The 18,424-nt window shown below is 42.8% G+C and overlaps 1 protein-coding gene across 5 annotated transcripts; it reads left to right on the top strand.

Annotated features, from left to right (window-relative positions):
* Positions 1-1,144: 1,144 nt before the first annotated feature.
* Positions 1,145-17,220, top strand: LOC121930335 (C-type lectin domain family 4 member K-like). Of its 5 annotated transcripts, none has more exons than XM_042466519.1 (9): positions 1,145-1,706; positions 3,347-3,405; positions 3,934-4,050; positions 6,420-6,539; positions 7,694-7,792; positions 8,408-8,494; positions 11,544-11,695; positions 14,573-14,691; positions 16,806-17,220. In XM_042466519.1, the coding sequence occupies exons 2-9, from the start codon at positions 3,393-3,395 to the stop codon at positions 16,837-16,839; spliced, it is 741 nt and encodes a 246-aa protein (XP_042322453.1). In that variant the 5' UTR covers positions 1,145-1,706; positions 3,347-3,392; the 3' UTR covers positions 16,840-17,220. The 5 variants fall into 5 exon arrangements, with proteins under 5 accessions (XP_042322453.1, XP_042322452.1, XP_042322450.1 ...); XM_042466518.1 differs by having other exon boundaries at positions 1,148-1,706; positions 11,547-11,695; positions 16,869-17,216; XM_042466516.1 differs by having other exon boundaries at positions 1,150-1,706; positions 16,869-17,214.
* The last annotated feature ends 1,204 nt before the right edge of the window (positions 17,221-18,424 follow it).

The raw sequence follows: 18,424 nt of genomic DNA, 5'->3' as shown, positions 1-18,424 counted from the left end.
GTGGTTTAAACCGGATCATAAAATTGCCACCTTGGTAGATGAGGGGAATGCTGTGGATATAGCATATCTTGATTTCAGTAAGGCTTTGACAAAGTTCCCCATGATGTTCTTGCAAACAAGCTTGTAAAATGTGGGCTAGACAACGTAACTGTTACATGGATTTGTAATTGGTTGACCGGCTGAAGCCAAAGGGAGCTCCACAATGGCTCCTTTTCATCCTGGAGAGAAGTGACCAGTGGGGTGTCCAGTGGTGCTCTGTCCTGGGCCAAGTTCTATTCAACAACTTTATCAATGACTTGGAGGACAAAATTGGGGGGCATACTTGTCAAATTTGCAAATTCAAGATGACCTGAATAGACTAGAAAGCTAGACCAAAGCTACCAAAATGAAATTCAACATGGAGAAATGTAAGGTACTGCACTTAGGGAGGAAAAATGAAATGCACAGATATAGGATTATGGGGGACACCTGTCTGAACGAGAGACTTCTACGTTTGAAAAAGATCTAGGAGTCTAAGCAGACCACAAGTTGAACATGAATCAACAGTGTGATGCGGCAGTTAAAAAGGCCAATGCTATTATAGGCTACATCAATAGAAGTATAGTGTCTAGATCAAGGGAAGTAATAGTGCCACTATATTCTGCTTTGGTCAGGCCCCACCTGGAATATTGTGTCCAGTTCTGGGCAAAACATTTCAAAAAGGACATTGAGAAACTGGAGCCATGTGTCCAAAGGAGGGAGACTAAAATGGTGAAGGATCTGGAAACCATGCCCTATGAGGAACAATTTAGGGAGCTGGGGATTTTTAGTCTGAAGAAGAGAAGGTTAAGAGGTGATATGATAGCCCTGTTTAAATATTTGAAGGGATGTCATGTTGAGGAGGGAGCAAGCTTGTTTTCTGCTGCTCCAGAGAACAGGACATAAGAGCAATGGATAGAAGCCCCAGGAAAAGAGATTCCACCTCAACATTAGGAGGAACCTCCAGAAAGTAAGAGCTGTTCGACAGTGAAAGACACTCCTTCCTTGGAGTTTAGTGGAGTCTCCTTCTTTGGAAGCTGTTTTGAAACAGAGGCTGGATGGCCATCTGTCAAGGATGCTTTGACTGAGAGTTTCTGCATGGCAGAATAGGGTTGGACTGGATGGCCTTTGTGGTCTCTTGCTACTCTAGGATTCTATGATTTTAGATTTTCTTCTTTGAGTTTCTTTAGAAATTGTTCCAAATCTTTTTCGTTGTCTGTTAATAGTATATTGTCTCCTGAACATCTAAGATTGTTGATTGTTGATCCACATGTTATGGTGCCTCAGACTGCACCTGAACAGTACATTTGAATCATATAGCCACAGAATTTTTCGAAGGAACGACATGGAACACTGAGCCCAACCCCTTGCCATGCGGGAATACACAAGTAAAGCACTTCTGAGTGCTGCCCCTTGGCTGTAATTTAATATAAAAATTATAAATTAAATCGAATAGAAATATTTTCTCCGGCTTATGTGCTATGTCTGGAATTTTCACTGGAGTCTGGGAAGAAGCCAATCGTGGACCAGCATAAAGTGAATGGAAAGAGTTCTGGAATCTTCTGCGTCACAAAGGAAGGCAAGCGAAGCCGCCGATGAAACAGCTGAGGCAGAAAGAAGACAAAACAGATTGGAGCAGAGAACACCGCACAACTGGGACACTGCAACATCTTCTTGACCAGCAACAGGTACAGTGTTTGCATATCTTTTTTTAGCTGTAAACAAGGGGTGGTTAAGGCAGAATATGGCAGAAGTTTCTGAAATTATGCATGTTGTTGAGAACACGGGAGCATTTCCCCCTTTTTCTATGCCAGATCTCACCTTGTAAGTCATTGAGTGAAGCTGAAAGTAGATCCAGAAAAGGTGAAAGAAAGGACTTCACACAATGCAAAACTGTCCATTTACGTTTGGAAATGGCAATTCCAAGACACGCTGGTGGCCTAATGTTACCGTACGCTTCTCAATAATTTCTAACTGATGTGATTCTAAGCTGAACCTAGCATGGGGTTTTCTTGGCAAGGTATCTTCAGAGAGGGCTTTCCATTGCCTTCTTCTGAAGCAGAGAGAGTATGACTGATGGAGGATCCAAACCCTGGTCTCCTTGTGGTCAATGCTCAAACCACTACACCTCTCTGGGTCTCTGGCCCATATCTTAGGTGACTTTTTATGAAAAATGATGGAATATAAGATGATCAATAGGTACTTTTTATTATGCTAGCTGTATTGAATCCACTGGGTCCTATTTAGGGAGAAAGTCAGTATATAAGTGCAATAAATATATAAATAAAACAAATAAAACATTGTAATCAATGTCAGCATTGAATATTTTGGGAAGGTGAATGTTTGGAAATCAAAAAAACCCAGGACTCTGGGAGACCAGGATTCAAATCCAGGTCAGTCATGGAACCGATCTGTGTGACGTTGTGTAAGTCACTCTCTCTGAGCCTCAGAGGAAGGCTATGGCAAACGTCCTCAGAATAAATGAATCAGAGTGTCCAATTTGGATTCCAAATCCAGGAGAAAGATGGATCAGAAATCAAATCAACAAATCAATCTTGCTAAGAAAACTCTGTAATAGAATCTGCATAAGTCAGGGGTGACTTCAGACACATAACAGCAGCAGCAACTCCATCTTGCTTGGCAAATTCTGGCAAAGTTTCCTCCAGAAAATTAATATCTTCAAGTGTATGAAGCTCCTTGGTATCAATCCAGATCCTCAGTAATCTTTGACCTCATGGTGCCTCCTCCCAGTTGTGTTTTAGGATAGTCTTCTAACTTAAGAGGTGGAGGTTTGAGTTTGGGACCCATCAGCATGAAAAGGAGATGCTCTCTCTCATTGAACTACATTTGAGAAGGTTTTCCTCTGGAACGGGGGATTTGGAGTTTCATCCAGTGCTTGACTCAAGCAACCAAACTTCCTTTCCATTTCCCCAATGGCAGCCCCTTGTGTCCCATGAGAAGCCTCACCGGAGAGGGGATGCCATTCAGGAAAGGCCAGGGATGTGGCTTGGCAGTGTACAAGAGGAGGCCAAAACTGGGACACGGACACCTTGCCTTTCACACAGTTTTCAAGAGGAAGGTGTCTGGACCGCAGGGCCACCTTTTCTGGAGCTGTAGTCAGATGGAGATTTGGAGATGTTCTTTTGCCTCTCTGCAAGAATGGCCATGGGGGCCTTTTCCTCTTTTGAAAAAGAGACAAGAATGGGAGGACGGTGGGGGTTTTATTTGTAATGTCAGCCTTTCTGCAAATTCACTCATGTGCCTATACTTTACAATACTACGTTTTTTCAAAACTCCTTATTTCATCTACTCTGTTGTATGATTGCAGGCAAAGATTACAGGACGGCCATCAATACTCAGAATGATAATTTAATATGGCAAAGCCAGGTAGGTTGTTTCTGTTTCTATCTTCCCTTCTCTGGCCATGGGTCCTTCTTGAGAAGTTGGGGTTGTCTGTGTGTCAGGACCCCTCTTTCGCCTTTGTCTTTTGAGAATTAAGACGGGTCTGACAACTGGGTCCTGGAAAACCTTCCTGACAAGGAAAAGGAGTAATGTTGGCATGGCTTTGCCTTCACATTTTGTATAGCCACAGTCAATTGGGGCATGTCTGAAAGGGCATTTGGAATAGAGATTGGCTATAGCAGCCTTCCACCATGAACGCTTTCCAGGTCCAAATCAGCTCCCCAAAGTCTCATTTAATTCAGTGAGTCTTAAAGGTGCCTTTGGTGAAATTTAGGAGTTATTCCATTATCTATGTCCCTTAACTGATGCAGTTTATTGATCTTGGCTGCATATTGCACATTCCCTCTCTTCTTATTCTTATTCTTATTCTTCTCCCTCTCCCTCTCCCACTCTCTCTCTGTATTTGTGTGCATATTTTTATACTTACTTTTCATTTATGCCTCTGTATTGCAGCCAAACCGAAAAGGGCATCTTTGTCTCCAAGGAAATCTCTTGTTACAGCACCGCCAGCAGCACCGCCAGCAGCACCGCCAGCAGCACCGCCAGCAGCAGCAGGAGGCCAAAAAAAAGGTACTCTCAGGGCACGTCCCCTCTATGAAATAGAACGAATTCCCGATTCGTTTAAATGGCCATAAATCCCATTTGAAACCACTTCCTGTTGCAATGTGATCAATTCTTGTTGTGATAAAGCAAGGCAAAGGCAAAAAACCCCAATGTTTCCGGACACTAATTTGAAAGAGGTTCTTTTGAAAAGAATTGATTCTGAAGAGTGTTCAAGAAGTGGGAACGACAGATTGGAGTCGCATCATTATGGAGGAGTGGGACTAATGGCAGAGGGGTTTTTGGTAGATTCACCAGCACCACCACCCCTCAGTGCTGCCTTTGTGCTTGTGGTGTGACCTATGGGTGCGTGGGTTTTAAACAAAAATCATAGAAAATTTGATTCATTGGTTTTGCAACTAGGTGCCTCACTTTGAATGGAAGTAGTTGCAAAACCACTAAATCGCATCTTTCAATATATATATACATACATACACACACACACATAAAATAATTCCTAAGCCGGGTTGCCCAGGGTGCTGCTTATGTCACTTATGATGCACAGATGATTGACATTCATTTTGAAGCGGTGCAAACTAGTGGGGATGACAATCGTGCCAAAAAAGAAGTGATTACAGGGGGGATAATGATAAGATCCACTTTCATAGTGAGAACGACGGACCTTTTAGATTGTAAGCCTGAGGGCAGGGAACCGTCTATTATCCCCTCTGTAGTAAACCACTCGGATTTCCAGTGATTGGGTGGTATATAAATCCTATTATTATTATTATTATTATTATTATTATTATTATTATTATTATTATTATTTTGGAATCAATTTACCGACACGGAGCAAAGTCAAATTGCAATCAGATTTATGTGTAAGTGGGAATGGCCCCTCAAAATACTTTAGTGGTTTGTTGCACAACAGGACAAAGGGGAAACGAAAGGAAATTGATGGAAAGACAGGGAAGGGCTGGACACTTTGGCAAGGATTACAGCAGGTTGGAGAACCTGTCTGTGAATGGAGGGAAGGTGTCACTTTTGTGCTAAGTGTTTTAGAAAACCTGGGAGTGGAGGGGAGAGGTCTGGGAATAATTAATTTTAGGGAACCACGACCAAAAACCTGCTAATGGCATGAATGCACCTTTTTGGACAGAGTGCAATTCTGTAGCCCTTTCACAATGTCCCAAAACCCCATCTCCCTGGCAGCTGCCCACAGGGCATGTCAACAGCAATGGCACTCACATTTCTATGCTGCTTATCAGTGAACTGAGCACTCACTGAGTGGTTTACAGTCTGTAAGCCAATTGCCCCCAGCAAACTGGTTATTCATTTTACCAACTTTCGAAAGGATGGAAGGCTGAGTCAACCCTGGAGCCCTGGGATCGAACTCACAGCCTTGCAGCTGCAGGACCAGCATTTAACCACTACCTCACTAGGGCTCCAAGGGAAAGGGTTGGGAGGGTACAATCATCTGTCAGCTCCCATTTCGTCCCACCAGTTAGCAGCCCTTCCTGGGGTTTGATAGGTGTGTATTGGAGGACATTTAGGACAAGGATAACCCCTTGCACCCCATCCAAAAACAGACAGATATAAGGGGTGTACCTGGAATTGTGTTTTGGAGAGATTACACTTTGTCTGCTTGGTGAAGGGAATAACAGTATCTCCTGTTAAAGCATTCTGGTCCCTAAAAAGTAACTTTCCCGAGATAGGTGGCACTGCTGAAAGCATCTGAAAAGACCTCAGAGCTACTTGTAGCTAGAGGTTTCCCAGAGCAAATGGGAGGAACAACGATTAGAGTTCGGAGGGACCCATGAGAAGCCCTGTGTGAAATCTGCATTGCTGACTGTACAGAAAGATGCTCTCAGATTATGAGTTTGCTTCATCTGCTAAGCCTAGCAAGGGCTCACTCAATAGTAGTGAGTAGCCCAAATCCACATGTTTAAGTTGCTTGCTCCATCTTCCTGATTTAGACAGGCTTTCATAGTGGCTCTTCAGACCAACCCTTTTTCAGCCAGATCAGGGCTGCAGCAACTGCATGCCACAGCCCCAATCTGGCCTTTCCAGGGCGCGAAAAGGAGCCTCAGAAAGCGTCTCCTTTTCACACCCTGGAAAGAGTGCCATAGTCACGGCGGTGCGGCTATATGGCGCACCTTCAGTGCTGTTTGTCTGGATGCAGTGCTGGAGGAGCGTTCGGATGCCATACGCGGTGTAGACTGGCGCATGACGTAATGGCGCCTTACAGGCAGAGCTGTGACATGTGTTGTGGAGACGCTATGCCTGACTCTGCCCCCCCCCCCCCAAGCTGGCCCAAAGTGCTGGTCTGAACAGCCCCTTTGAGGATGGCTTGACTGTTACTGAGATTTCAACCTGAATTTTTTTTTCTCTCCTTCAAGGAAAACTTGCTCTTCTGAAAGTACAGGTGGAAGAGTATGTTCAGACTCCTAAATTCAAACGTTTTTCGAAATATACATCTGTAGTTCTGTTTCTTGGTGCGGTTATCATGACGCATTTATGTAAGTTTTACTCTTCCAAGAAGAGAAAGCATTGCAAACGTTAACCAATATCATTTGGAATAATCAGCAAAAGACAATATTCAAGTAAAATGCATATTTGGCAGAAATATAGATGGAATTGGCTATCACTATCAAGATGAATAAGAAACAGAGGAGAAGAGGGGTGTTGGGGCAAGACTGGGTCTCTCAGTGTCTGAATACAGCCCAAACATCAATGTTAATTCCAAATGTCCCTTTGAGGTACACAGTTGTGGACATTTCTCTACGCCCATTACATTTATTTTATACTATTGTTTTAATGTCCTTCTGGTTTAATCTCCTTTTAGTATTACTATGTTTTTATACTGGGGAGAAGGATAGGGGTTTCTTAGAATTTTTAACTGTATCTTGTTTTATTGTTGTAATCCACTTGGATTCCGAGTGATTAAACGGAATTATTATTATTATTTAGGTGTAGCGCATGCACAGAATCTACAAGATTAATCTTCTCACATGCATCTCCACAATGGTATCTGAGGCATGGCTTACTGAGAGCATTTGAGACAATTTCCTTTGTTGCCTTTGTGCAAGTAATTCTTCTATATATCTAAGCAGGTGATCCATCATATTGATATGTTTAGTCTTGAAGACCTGTTCAAATCCCACCATCTTCCTTCCATGAGCGTCCAAGTGTTGCCCTTTCACAGAGACTTGGTTTCCTTTTCTGCAGCTTTCCTCCATTTGTCCCATTCTTTTGCAGGGATCCTTGCCATATTGTTCAAGTTGGGTAGTCCTGGCATCACCACCTTTTTGCAAAGGCAAAAAAATGTGGATGCTCAGGCCCCATATTAATCAATGGGTGGCAATGTGTGCAAGAATTCCTTTGGTTGACTAAGTTGAACTTTGACATCTCTGTTCACATTTTCTGAATGGTTCCTTGAAGTTACGTTTCACATATGAGTTTCCATATACTTTGGAAGGTGTGAGCTGGATTTAAAAACAGCTGCTGAATCCCATCTACCACCCCAAATATATGATAGGCGGAGAGCCTTTATACAAAAAGCTGCAACATCACACTTGTAGTGATAGTGGATGTTACAGCCAGGAATCCCCCTCTTCCATGCTTCAAACTGGGCTATTGCAATACAATTTCTTTGTTTCTGTCTCTTGTTCAGACATCATGGAATGGAGGAAATATGCTGACTGGCGTAAAGCCCTAAATCAAATAAGGGACTTTTCCTACGAGTATGATCCAACACTAGTTGATAAAAGCGGTAAGCAATGAAGTTCAGTCAAACTGTCCACATCTGTTCCTCTCCACCACAGTTCCTCTCTGTTCCAGGACAGTGAGCTTCTCCTTAGCTGGAGTAAAAGACCCTTTATGAAGGCACACACACACACACACACACACAGATTTTGCAACCACCCTTAAAGCTTATGATCTAAGATGTCCCAAAATGCACCAGACAAGCTACACTACAGAAACCCACCGGGAGACCTTGGGCAAGTCACACTCTCACAGCCTCAGAGGAAGGCCGTGGCAAACCCCCTCTGAACAAATCTTGCCAAGAAAAACCCATGATAAGTTTGCCTTAGGGTTGCATTAAGTCAGAAAGAGGAAAAAGTCACAAAGATGTCCACTCTTGCTTTCTCAGATCAGAAAGCAAGGACAGGCAGGAAGGATACACAACAACAAATTCAGAAAGACCACCAAGAGAATGAAGACACAGAGACACAAAGAGACAGCTCTAAAGCCCCTAAGAAATGAGGGAGTAGCAGTAGATCTTCTTTCATAGATGAAGAAACCATTTGGGAAACTGGTGGGCTGAGGGTGAGAGGATGTTGGGGAAATATTTCTTAAAAGATGATGATTGTTACAAACTTTTTAGATACAGAAATGCTGGTCCTTGCTCAGAATCTGTCAGAGCGGCTTAATTTTTGGGTCCTAAGAATTGCTGAGGTTGAACTGGAGAGTGGTAAGTTTCTTTCATGTTGTTATGCTGAAGAATCAAAGGCAGAAGCCACAAATCTACCCTGAGAAATCCTGTTCTATGTAGTTTTTATGGCATATGTTCCAATATTTCACATATGAAAACAGACATGTGGCTAAGCAACATCAGAGTGTGGTCAAGATGGCAACAGTTACCAATGAGAAAGGACACACAAACTAGGAGAAGGTGCCACAGTTTGTTTTTGCCTGAGCTTTCTGGGAATGGCACAGTTCTGCCCCCTCCTGTCTTCTCCCTTCTGATGAATTAAATGAGTATAAACTACTATTGTAGTTTAACTCTGCAGCAGCTGAAGTCAGATGAAGAAAAAAGGGGGGGAAATGGGGACTTTTCAAAAGCAGCAGAAAAGTGGAAACACAGAGTATTAGTTGGGAGCATTTCTGCTTAACTGGAACAATAGGGATAGCCATTATAGTCTGGAATCTCAGTATGCACCTTTGAGACTAACTGGAATAAGAAGTTGATGGCATACTTTTTCAGATGCATGGAGGGAAGTGCCTAGGGACAGACCTTTATGCGCAGGCTAGCCGTGGAAATGCAAAACCTGCAAGTTTGCTGAAGAGCAAAATATTTAGTGTGGCTTTCCTGTAGCTTGGTCCTGCACAACCAATAGTTTTCTAGTTGCAGAAAAGGAGAAGGAGAACATCATGGCTCCTTAGAAAGGGCAAAACAAGCAACTTCAGTAGCAAAAGCTCAGTTGGAAATGAAATATAGTTGAAATTGTGCTAAAATGAGGGGACTGGAAGAACAGCAAAGCAAAGACTTATTCTTGATGTTAATCCCATCATTAGCACTATTCATTGGAAGGACTCTTTGAGGAGGAAGCCCACAGTCCTGTTTCAGTGCCTACATATGACTTCTCAATATGGAGACTGAAGGAGCTTGTGGGGTGTTTGTCTTCTTGCCTATGGATTGGGGAACTTCACCCATATCAAGTGCAAGTTGGTAGCCCTGTAAGCCAGAAAAGGCCCAGCAGCTGGAGGCCCAGGTATCTACACTTCAGCATATTAGGGAGCAAGATGTTTCACTGGATAGAACAGACCGGATGGTCTTGGATGAAGAACAGACAGAGGAAGCTGCTGGGGAGGAGATCACTTCACAAACACAGGAGATAGACAGATGGAGGAATGCCACACCCAGAAATAGGGAAACCAGGGATAGTTTGGGGAGCTTGCAGCTACAGAATCGATTGGAAGCTGTCTCCCCTATCAGGGATTACAATGAAGAGCAGCAGGGACAGTACTCAGGGAACAGTACTCGAAGGAGGCATGTGGTGGTGGTGGTGGTGGTGGTTAGAAACTCCTTGCTGAGGGGTACAGAAGCAGTGGTTTGTGGGCCTGACACGATTTTCGGGAGTGTGTTGTCTCCCTAGAGCAAAAATCCCTGATGTCAAAGGGAGGCTGACAAGACTTGTCAAGCCTACTGACTATTGCCCCCTTTTTTTGGTCCATGTGGGAACCAATGATTCTGCAAGGCACAGCCTTCAGAATATCAGAAGGGATTATGAAGCTATAGAGAAATAATGATAATAATTATTATTGGAAAGTAATAGATATATTTAAAGATAAACCCTCTCAAATCTCGAAGAAGATGAAAAATGAGAGTTTCTTGATACGAAAAGAATAACCTACAAATAGGAGAAAATTGAAGGAATCTCAATTACATTTCATCAAACAAGTTATATATTAAATTCAGTTTAGAAAGCGAAAGACTTCTTGGGGAGATACAGAAGAGAGTTGGAAAATATCAGGGAGGAGAAGGAAGATCCACAAGAAACCACCTTGAAATGCCAGGAAAGCGAAGGAGAAGAGGATTTTGAAGGAAAAGAATTCGAAGAAGGGGAAAGATCACCTCCAAAAGAAGAAGAAATATCAGACAAGGGGGGCTGTCTGCAAGAGTGAAGCTGTTTTGCCTTGTTTTCGATCTTAGCTGTTTAAACAACAGATGTAGTCAAAACAGGAGGAAAGTGGAATGAAGCTGCACTCCTGGGCTAAATATCTGAGCAAAATAACCCCCGATTGCCTCCAGATCAAGCTAGAAAGTGCAAACTATGGCAAGGACGCATGGGCTGCATGCTGGAGACAAGGGAAGGGGCCGGTATAGAAGCCAGCCCCTGTTTTCAACCTGGCAGCCCTAACTATAATTCATACTCAAACTATTAGTCTACTCATTTCGCGTAAGTTCAAAATCTAAATGAACCATGGATTTCCCTCATACACAGTTTATGTTGTGGTGGTGGTGGAAATGTGTGTGTCTCCACTACTAAAAAATATGGGTTCTGGGAAAGGGTCACCCAAATGACCCTGCTGGCATGCTTCCCACTGGCAATTGACTGTCCGCTGTAAGAACAAAAGGTTGGATCCAACAAGCCTTCCCTTCACTGGCTCTTTTTATGTTTGCGTGTGTGAATGAATAGAAGATCTATGCAGTTAGTCAGGTATTAGCAGGAGGAGACATGGAATGTATACACAAAAGTTTGGCGAATCAGAATAAATAAATGTATAATGTATCAACAAATAAATGGTCAAATGGTGCTGGATTAACCCTAGTTCTTCCCCCAAACAGTTACATTCAGTCTTGTGCATTGATTAATGGTGCCAGAGCAGGTTTTAATTGCAGAGCCCCTTTGCCTGTATTACTCAGTATTTCTGTAACATTTGATGCAACTTTAAAGTTCTAAATTAAAATATGGGCGTTACTATACAAAAAATAAGGTTTCTGGATTTGAATTCAGTTTGGATGTGCAAATGAAAACAGGCTGGGACTACATCAGCCCAAGCAGAAATGGGCAGTTTTCTGAAGTGTTCAGTTGGGTTTCGGTTGCATTTGGGGGAAAGGCGTCCATGCATATCTCTTGCAGGTTTTTGGAAATTGTGCTAAATTTTAACAAAATTTCAGATTTGCAAAATTCCATATTGACTTGGTATTTTTTAAAATGTGTGCACAGATATAAGCACTGTTTCTACTAAACATTTTCCCTTGTTCTCTTGTTCTGTTCCTCATGCTGGCATCAAAGAAGATATTATAGAAAAACTTAGTGCGGGATGGAAATTACATAAACGAGTCATCTATCATTTTTCCACTGACAAAAAAACATGGCTCAATGCAAGAAACTTTTGTAGGGCAACAAAATCTGATCTCGCTACCATTAACACAGCTGAAGAACAGGTGAGCAAAGCAATGGACTACATGAAAAGCAAGAGCAGCCTTTTAAAGATTTGATGATCTTTGGAGTTCTATGGAAGTTCGGCTTTGAAAAGACTCTAGACAAATTCATAGAGAATAAGTCTCTGAGTAGATATTAAACAGAAAACACTTGGTGGGGCGCAGCAGACAGGCCAGGAAAGCATGGGCTCAGTCTGTGCTTTCCTGGCCCAGGTGCCAACCCTGGTCAGTCCCTATGGCAGTCATGGGGATGGGCAAGCATTTACACACGCCTCTCCACACTGGCCCTGGATCCACTTACTGGCATGCGCTCCTTACCTTTCTGCACCACCCTTACTGGGAAACCCACCTCCCCACTGCTGCATCTGATGTGGCCAGGCACCTCGTTTCCATGCCAGATGTGGTGATAGGATTTCTCAGTGGGGCTGACAGTGCAGGATGGTAAGGCACATGCAGGAGCCTTCTAGGTAGCTGTGCCTCCCTACCATAGAGTTTCTGGGAAAGCCACAGAAAAAGGCAAACCAGTTTGGCCCGCATTAAGCCCTGTTTACTCCAGGATCAGGTCAGATCTACTGGATCCACATCGAGTCTGCTAGATCTCTCCTGATCCTGACCCCAGGGCTTCAGCCTGCGTTGTTCAAACAGGATTTTGGTAAATGCAGACAGCTCCCTCATAATACAAAAAAAAACATGAAACAATAAATAAAGTTTTGATAGATAGTGATTGATAGATAGAAAGATGGATGGACGGACGGACGGACGGACGGACAGACAAGACAGACAGATAGTAAATCTTAACAATTTTGTCAAACAAAAATGATTTGTTATGTTTTTAATTGTATTGTTCTTTTAGTAGTGTCAAGCCGCTCTGAGTCCTAGTTCTGGAAAATGAGCAGGATACAGATAATAATACTGTAATAATAATAATAATAATAATAATAATAATAATAATAATTGTTGTGAATGTGTGCGTGTGTGTGTGTGTGTGTGTGTGTGTGTGTGTTACAAGAGGCTTACCATTGTGTACAAAGGAAAGTTGACTAGATACACACTAAGTCAATTCTTTAAATCAAAAAGCCAACATGTGAAGTTGAAGGATTTCATGGCCAGCATCCATAGTTTTTTGTGTTTTTTTCTGGCTCTGTGGCCATGTTCTAGAAGAGTTTATTCCTGATGTTTCACCAGCATCTGTGGCTGACACCTTCAGAGAATCTTGCCTGCCATCTCCAGGACCATCTCTTTCTGATAAGAGTGCACTTTACTGGTCTCACAATGTTTAACCACTGCTTGGCATGGCCAGTTGCAGACCTAAGGCATCCAGCACTCAAACTCAATGCTATCGTCTCCTACCACAAGACTTGCTTCTGCCTGCCCTGCTGCTCATACAAGGCAGTATCCCAGCATCTCCCCTTGGAACATTTTGCTGCTTCAGTAAGGTGCCCCCCATTTCCCATTTAACTGCAGACTATTCCCACAGAGCCCCTAAAAACAGTTTAGGACTTGTTCACTGCAAAGATAATGCACATGCTTGAAGAGGTTAGCAGAAAATGACATTTTCTGGATAGAAAAGAACTGTTATGTGCAGAAAATGGTTTTCCAGCATAAAAAAACAGTACTGTGCACAAAAATGCCATTTCTTATGTAGAGAATACTGATTTTCTGCACAAAAAAATGTACATTTTTCACAGTCTTGAACTGCAAAGATTCCCATTTGCCTAGAATGTAATTCATCATGGTTTTTTGACGTTCAAGAAAACAATTTTTGACAATTTTTCAAACTTTTTTTTAAATTATTTCCTTCCCTGCAAAAGAGTAAGGAAACATTTTGCATGGGACAGGAGCTCTGGTTTACAGACTTATTTTACATTCCTGAAAACGATTGCACAAGGAAAGACTGGTAAGACTGGCCATGCATCTAGGGTCAGTCTGGACCCCAGACCAGCCATGTGCTGGGCCAATCCTGGTGTGGTGGCGCAGTATAGTCTGTCAAGGTCAGCCAGGCCAACTGTGCATCAATATGGCTGCCATGCCCCTCGTCCCCATTGCTTTCCTGCAGGGGCTCCATGTAAAGGCTGCCCGGCGTGTTGCCATGTCACCTGTGTGACCAAGGAAAGGAGAAGGAAGAGGGACCTCCTGATCCCTTGGCAAGGGCCTCCAGAGGCCTCAGCCATGTGACTGGGGGACTCCCTCTCTCCTATCTCCTCATTGAAAGATATAGCCATGTTAGTGTGTAGAGAGATCTTGTAGCACCTTTGAACCTAACTGAAAGAAAGAAGTTGGAAGAATGAGCTTTCGTAGACTTAAGGGCCTGAACAGACAAGCCAAAATAAAAATGCTTCGGGTCACTTTGGATATAAGCTATTTAAATGACACAGACATCTTAAGAGGCCAGAATCTGCGCCAAAGCTGCTCTCCAGTTCTTAGGACTAGTGAGTGGCTTTGGTGCAGGTTTTGGACTCTTAGGACGCATGCATGATTTAAATAGCTTACCTCCAAAGTGTCCCCAAGCAGCTTTATTTTGGCTTGTCTGTTCAGGCCCTTAAGTCACTCCCATCAATGAAGGGATCATGCAGACTCTGATCTTGACTGATCTATCCTGACCATGTGCTCTTGAGTTTCCCCCTTCTTGAGCCAGTTGCTTTTTCTTATGTGGTCACAGTTGTCCTTGTGTGGCATGGCTAGTTTCCTGCATTGGGGTGCCTTCTCAGCCATATGCCTAAAACATCCCTTTTGATATCAACTTGATATTGGGGGGGAAAGGGGGGATCTCCATTCCTGGGCAATAGCAAAGGCACATTGCCTGGAAAGAGAGTGCTGTAGCCTTACATTTTCAGTAAAAACATGAAGACTGGTGTTTTGTTTTGTTTTTTGCTTCTGCAGACTTATATAGACGAGCAAAGTAAAAAAGTAGCAGAACCTTACTGGATTTGTTTGAAAAGGAATGCCTCTTTTCCTCATCAAGTGAAGTGGTGCTTGAGGAATACGAATGCTACTAGAACGTAAGTTTATTTATGATAGATGGCTTCTTAAGATTGTGGGAGTTTATTTTCTTGCCATTCTCTAAATCTAGAACCTTGGATGCAGCACAGGATTTGTTTCTCAGAAACAATAGGATTTAGTTTTGAATTCCAGAGGAGGTTTCTAGTGGGGTTGCACTATTCTTTCTGTTTCTTGTTGTTGTCAACTGTCCTCCAATCTGTCGCTCATCGAGAATTCACAGATGAGACATCTCCAAGGTTCCTTGCCCTGCACTGTTCTGCTTAGGTCTTCAAAATTGATACCTATGAACTCTTTAGTAGAGTCCATCCATCTAGCATGTGGCCTTCCTTTCTTTCTAATTCCCTCCACCTTTCCTAGCATTATTGTTTTGTCTAATGGGTTGTGTCCTCTCATGATGTGGCCAAAGTATGACAGGCTCAGCTTAGTCATCTTGGCTTCCAGGGAGCGTTCAGGCTTGATCTCTTTCAGGACTCTACACTAATGCACAGAGCATGGGAAATAAGCAAGATGAACTCGAACTCCTAGTACAACAAAGCAAATATGATATAATAGGCATCACCGAAACCTGGTGGGATGAGTCTCATGATTGGAATGTGGAAATAGAGGGGTATAAGCTTTTAAAGAGCAATAGGCCAAACAGGAAAGGAGGAGGAATAGCACTATATGTCAGAGATATTTACACCAGTGAAGAGATCCTGGACATCAATCATGGAAGCCAGGAGGAGAGCATCTGGATAAAAATTAAAGGGGAGGGAAACAACAAGGATGTTACGGTGGGAGTCTACTACAGACCCCTAAGTCAGACGGAGAAATTGGATGATGCCTTTCTAGAACAGATGACCACACACTCAGAAAGGAGAGATGTAGTAGTGATGGGTGACTTCCCTGGGCTGATTCCACAGAGATGTCCTGCACTTTCCTGAGTATCGACTCTGCTGCTCTCTGTCATCATCCCTGATAAGTGAGATTCCTTGGTAACAAGAGCAAAACATGTTGAAGAGCCTATCCAGTTCTCTTCAGTTCTTCAGTTCTCTCCATTGATCTTTTCTTGGAGCAAATACCCTTGGAAGTGATATATAGAAGCTTGTTTGGGGCAGCCAACTGAGAGACAATGACCACAACCTACCACAATGTAAGGCCATAAGCCTCAAGGTGTGATTGCTCCTGGGGAGAAGTTTGAAGACAGACAATGGATGCAATGGTCTGCACATAAGCCTTCTCTGAAGCAGAGACGACAATGAAAGGGAGATCAGATTTGGGAATCTTCAAAGCAGAACTAATGCACTTTCTGAAGAAGCCTGTAAAGGCCATAAACCTATGGCTGAGTTACCATACATCCTCCTTTTCCAGGACATGTCCTAGATTTCAACCTTCTGTACAGGAGGAATTTAAAAATGTCTGCCACTTTGAGCCATGACTAGGAAGTGTGCAATTATATTTATATGAACGTTTTCAGCTTTTTGTTTCTAATTGCCTACATTTTTTCTTGAATGTCCTACATTTTGCAGTGTCTTGTCCTCCTTTGTGGTTATGACTTCTGGTCCCCCTGGTGGGAAGGGGGCCAGAAACATGCATGTTGGAGAGGCAGGCTCCCACCTCAAGGACAGTTTAGTACTGGAGGTTTCTAAAGATGCGCAGATACAGAATCTGTATAAGTCCCAGAGACCCAAAAGAAGACAGAATAAGTGGGAAAGGAAAAGTGTTAAAGAGGGGGATGAAAGTGAGCCTATGGAAAGAAAAGGGGAATAGTGGGAAGGGAGAACGAAGGGATTTTTAACCGAGGCAAAGCCTGTACTGACTGAAACAAGTACTGGTTGTGAAAGAGAAAGACTAGAAAAGGAGGAGTGGGGACAGGGAGAAGAGAAATATTCCTTTGGGACAGAGGTGGATTCATAGATTTGAATGCAAAATAAAACTGGGTAGTTTTGCTAGTAAATAAATAAGTGTTTCTTGAGTATTCTATTGTGTTTTCCAAAGGGGTGTATTGTACTATTTAATATGTTATGTGAAATACATAACTGGTCAAAACTGAATAAATCCAAATCATTAAAAAATACACTTTCAAATGACTAACAGAGAGAACTGTTTTGTTTTTCTTAATGTTTAATTTTAGGAAGTGTAGAAGAAAACAAACATCTAATCTGTAGGAATCACTAGTGCTGCTACTTCTTTTCAGATACTGGAACATAAACGAACCAAATGGGCGATTTGGAGATTGTGTTGCATCAGTTCCCACATGTAACGTTCACCAGTGTTGGGATGACCTTCCCTGTTCTACCCAGCTTAGGTATCTTTGTAAGAAGAGACCTGACCCAAAGTTTGATTAGATGCCTCAAAATGAACAGAACCAGATTCTGCATCTTTAATGAACCACAGTCCGATGTCACCTGGATACAATAAAGAAAGGAAGCGTTTGATCTCGTGGAATATATACATTGCATAGTGTTTGTTTCCATTCTTTGCATTTCTGATTTCTAATTTGTTTTGATGCTCTGTATTATAATTACAATGAATATATTACCTCTGTGGTATTAGCCACCCCTCCTAACTTGGTGTCATCTGCGAACTTGATAAGAATCAAGCATCTGCCAGCTTGATAAGCACAACATGATTTGTGGACAGTCAGCCACTCCCTTCTGAATTGGTTCATAGAATCATAGAATCATAGAGTTGGAAGAGACCAAGAGCCATCCAGTCCAACCCCATTCTGCCATGCAGGAACCCTCCATCAAAGCATCCCTGACAAATGGTCAGTCAGCCTCTGCTTAAAGACCTCTAAGGAAGGAGACTTCACCACAATCTCCAAAGAAGCAGTATGTTTCACTGTCGAAGAGGCCTTACTGTCAGGAAGTTCCTCCTAATGTTGAGGTGGAATCTCTTTTCCTGTAGCTTGCATCCATTGTTCCGGGTCCTGTTCTCTGGAGCAGCAGAAAACATGCTTGTTCCCTCCTCAATATGACATCCCTTCAAATATATAAACAGGGCTCTCATATCAACTCTTAACCTTCTTTTTTCCAGGCTAAACATCCCCAGCTCCCTCAGTCATTCCTCATAGGGCAGGTTTCCAGACCCTTCACCATTTTAGTCACCCTCCTTTGGACACATGGCTCCAGTTTCTCAATGTCCTTTTTGAATTGTTTTGCCTAGAACTGGACACAATATTCCAGGTGGGGCCTGACCAGAACAGAATAGACTGGCACTATTACTTCCCTTGATCTAGACACTATACATCTATTGATGCAACCTAAAATTGCATTGGCCTTGTTCGCTACCGCATCACACTCTTGACTCACGTTCAACTTGTGGTCTACTTGGACTCTTAGATCCCTTACACACGTAGAAGTCTCTCGTTCAGCCAGGTGTCCCCCATTATCCTATATCTGCATTTTATTTTTCCGCCCTAATAATAATAATAATAATTTTTTTATTTTTATACCGCCCTTCCGAAGATCAGGGCGGTTAACAGCATAATAAAAACAAAGCAGCATACAACATATATATTACAAATTAAAAACAGATACAGCAGAGCAAAATAAAAACCCCGTTAGCCAGTCCTCTTGCCAATAGAAGAGGAAGGGAGGCCTACTGGACTTTAATCAGGGAATGCGGCCTGAAATAGAAGGGTTTTTAGGTCCCTTCTAAATTGGGCCAGGGAGGTGGCCGAGCGGAGCTCTGTGGGCAGCGTGTTCCAAAGGGCCGGGGCGGCGATGGAAAATGACTTCCTCGTGGTGG

Source organism: Sceloporus undulatus, chromosome 5, assembly GCF_019175285.1.
Source record: "Sceloporus undulatus isolate JIND9_A2432 ecotype Alabama chromosome 5, SceUnd_v1.1, whole genome shotgun sequence".
Lineage (NCBI taxonomy): Eukaryota > Metazoa > Chordata > Lepidosauria > Squamata > Phrynosomatidae > Sceloporus > Sceloporus undulatus.
This window is presented reverse-complemented; position numbering and strand designations above follow the sequence as displayed.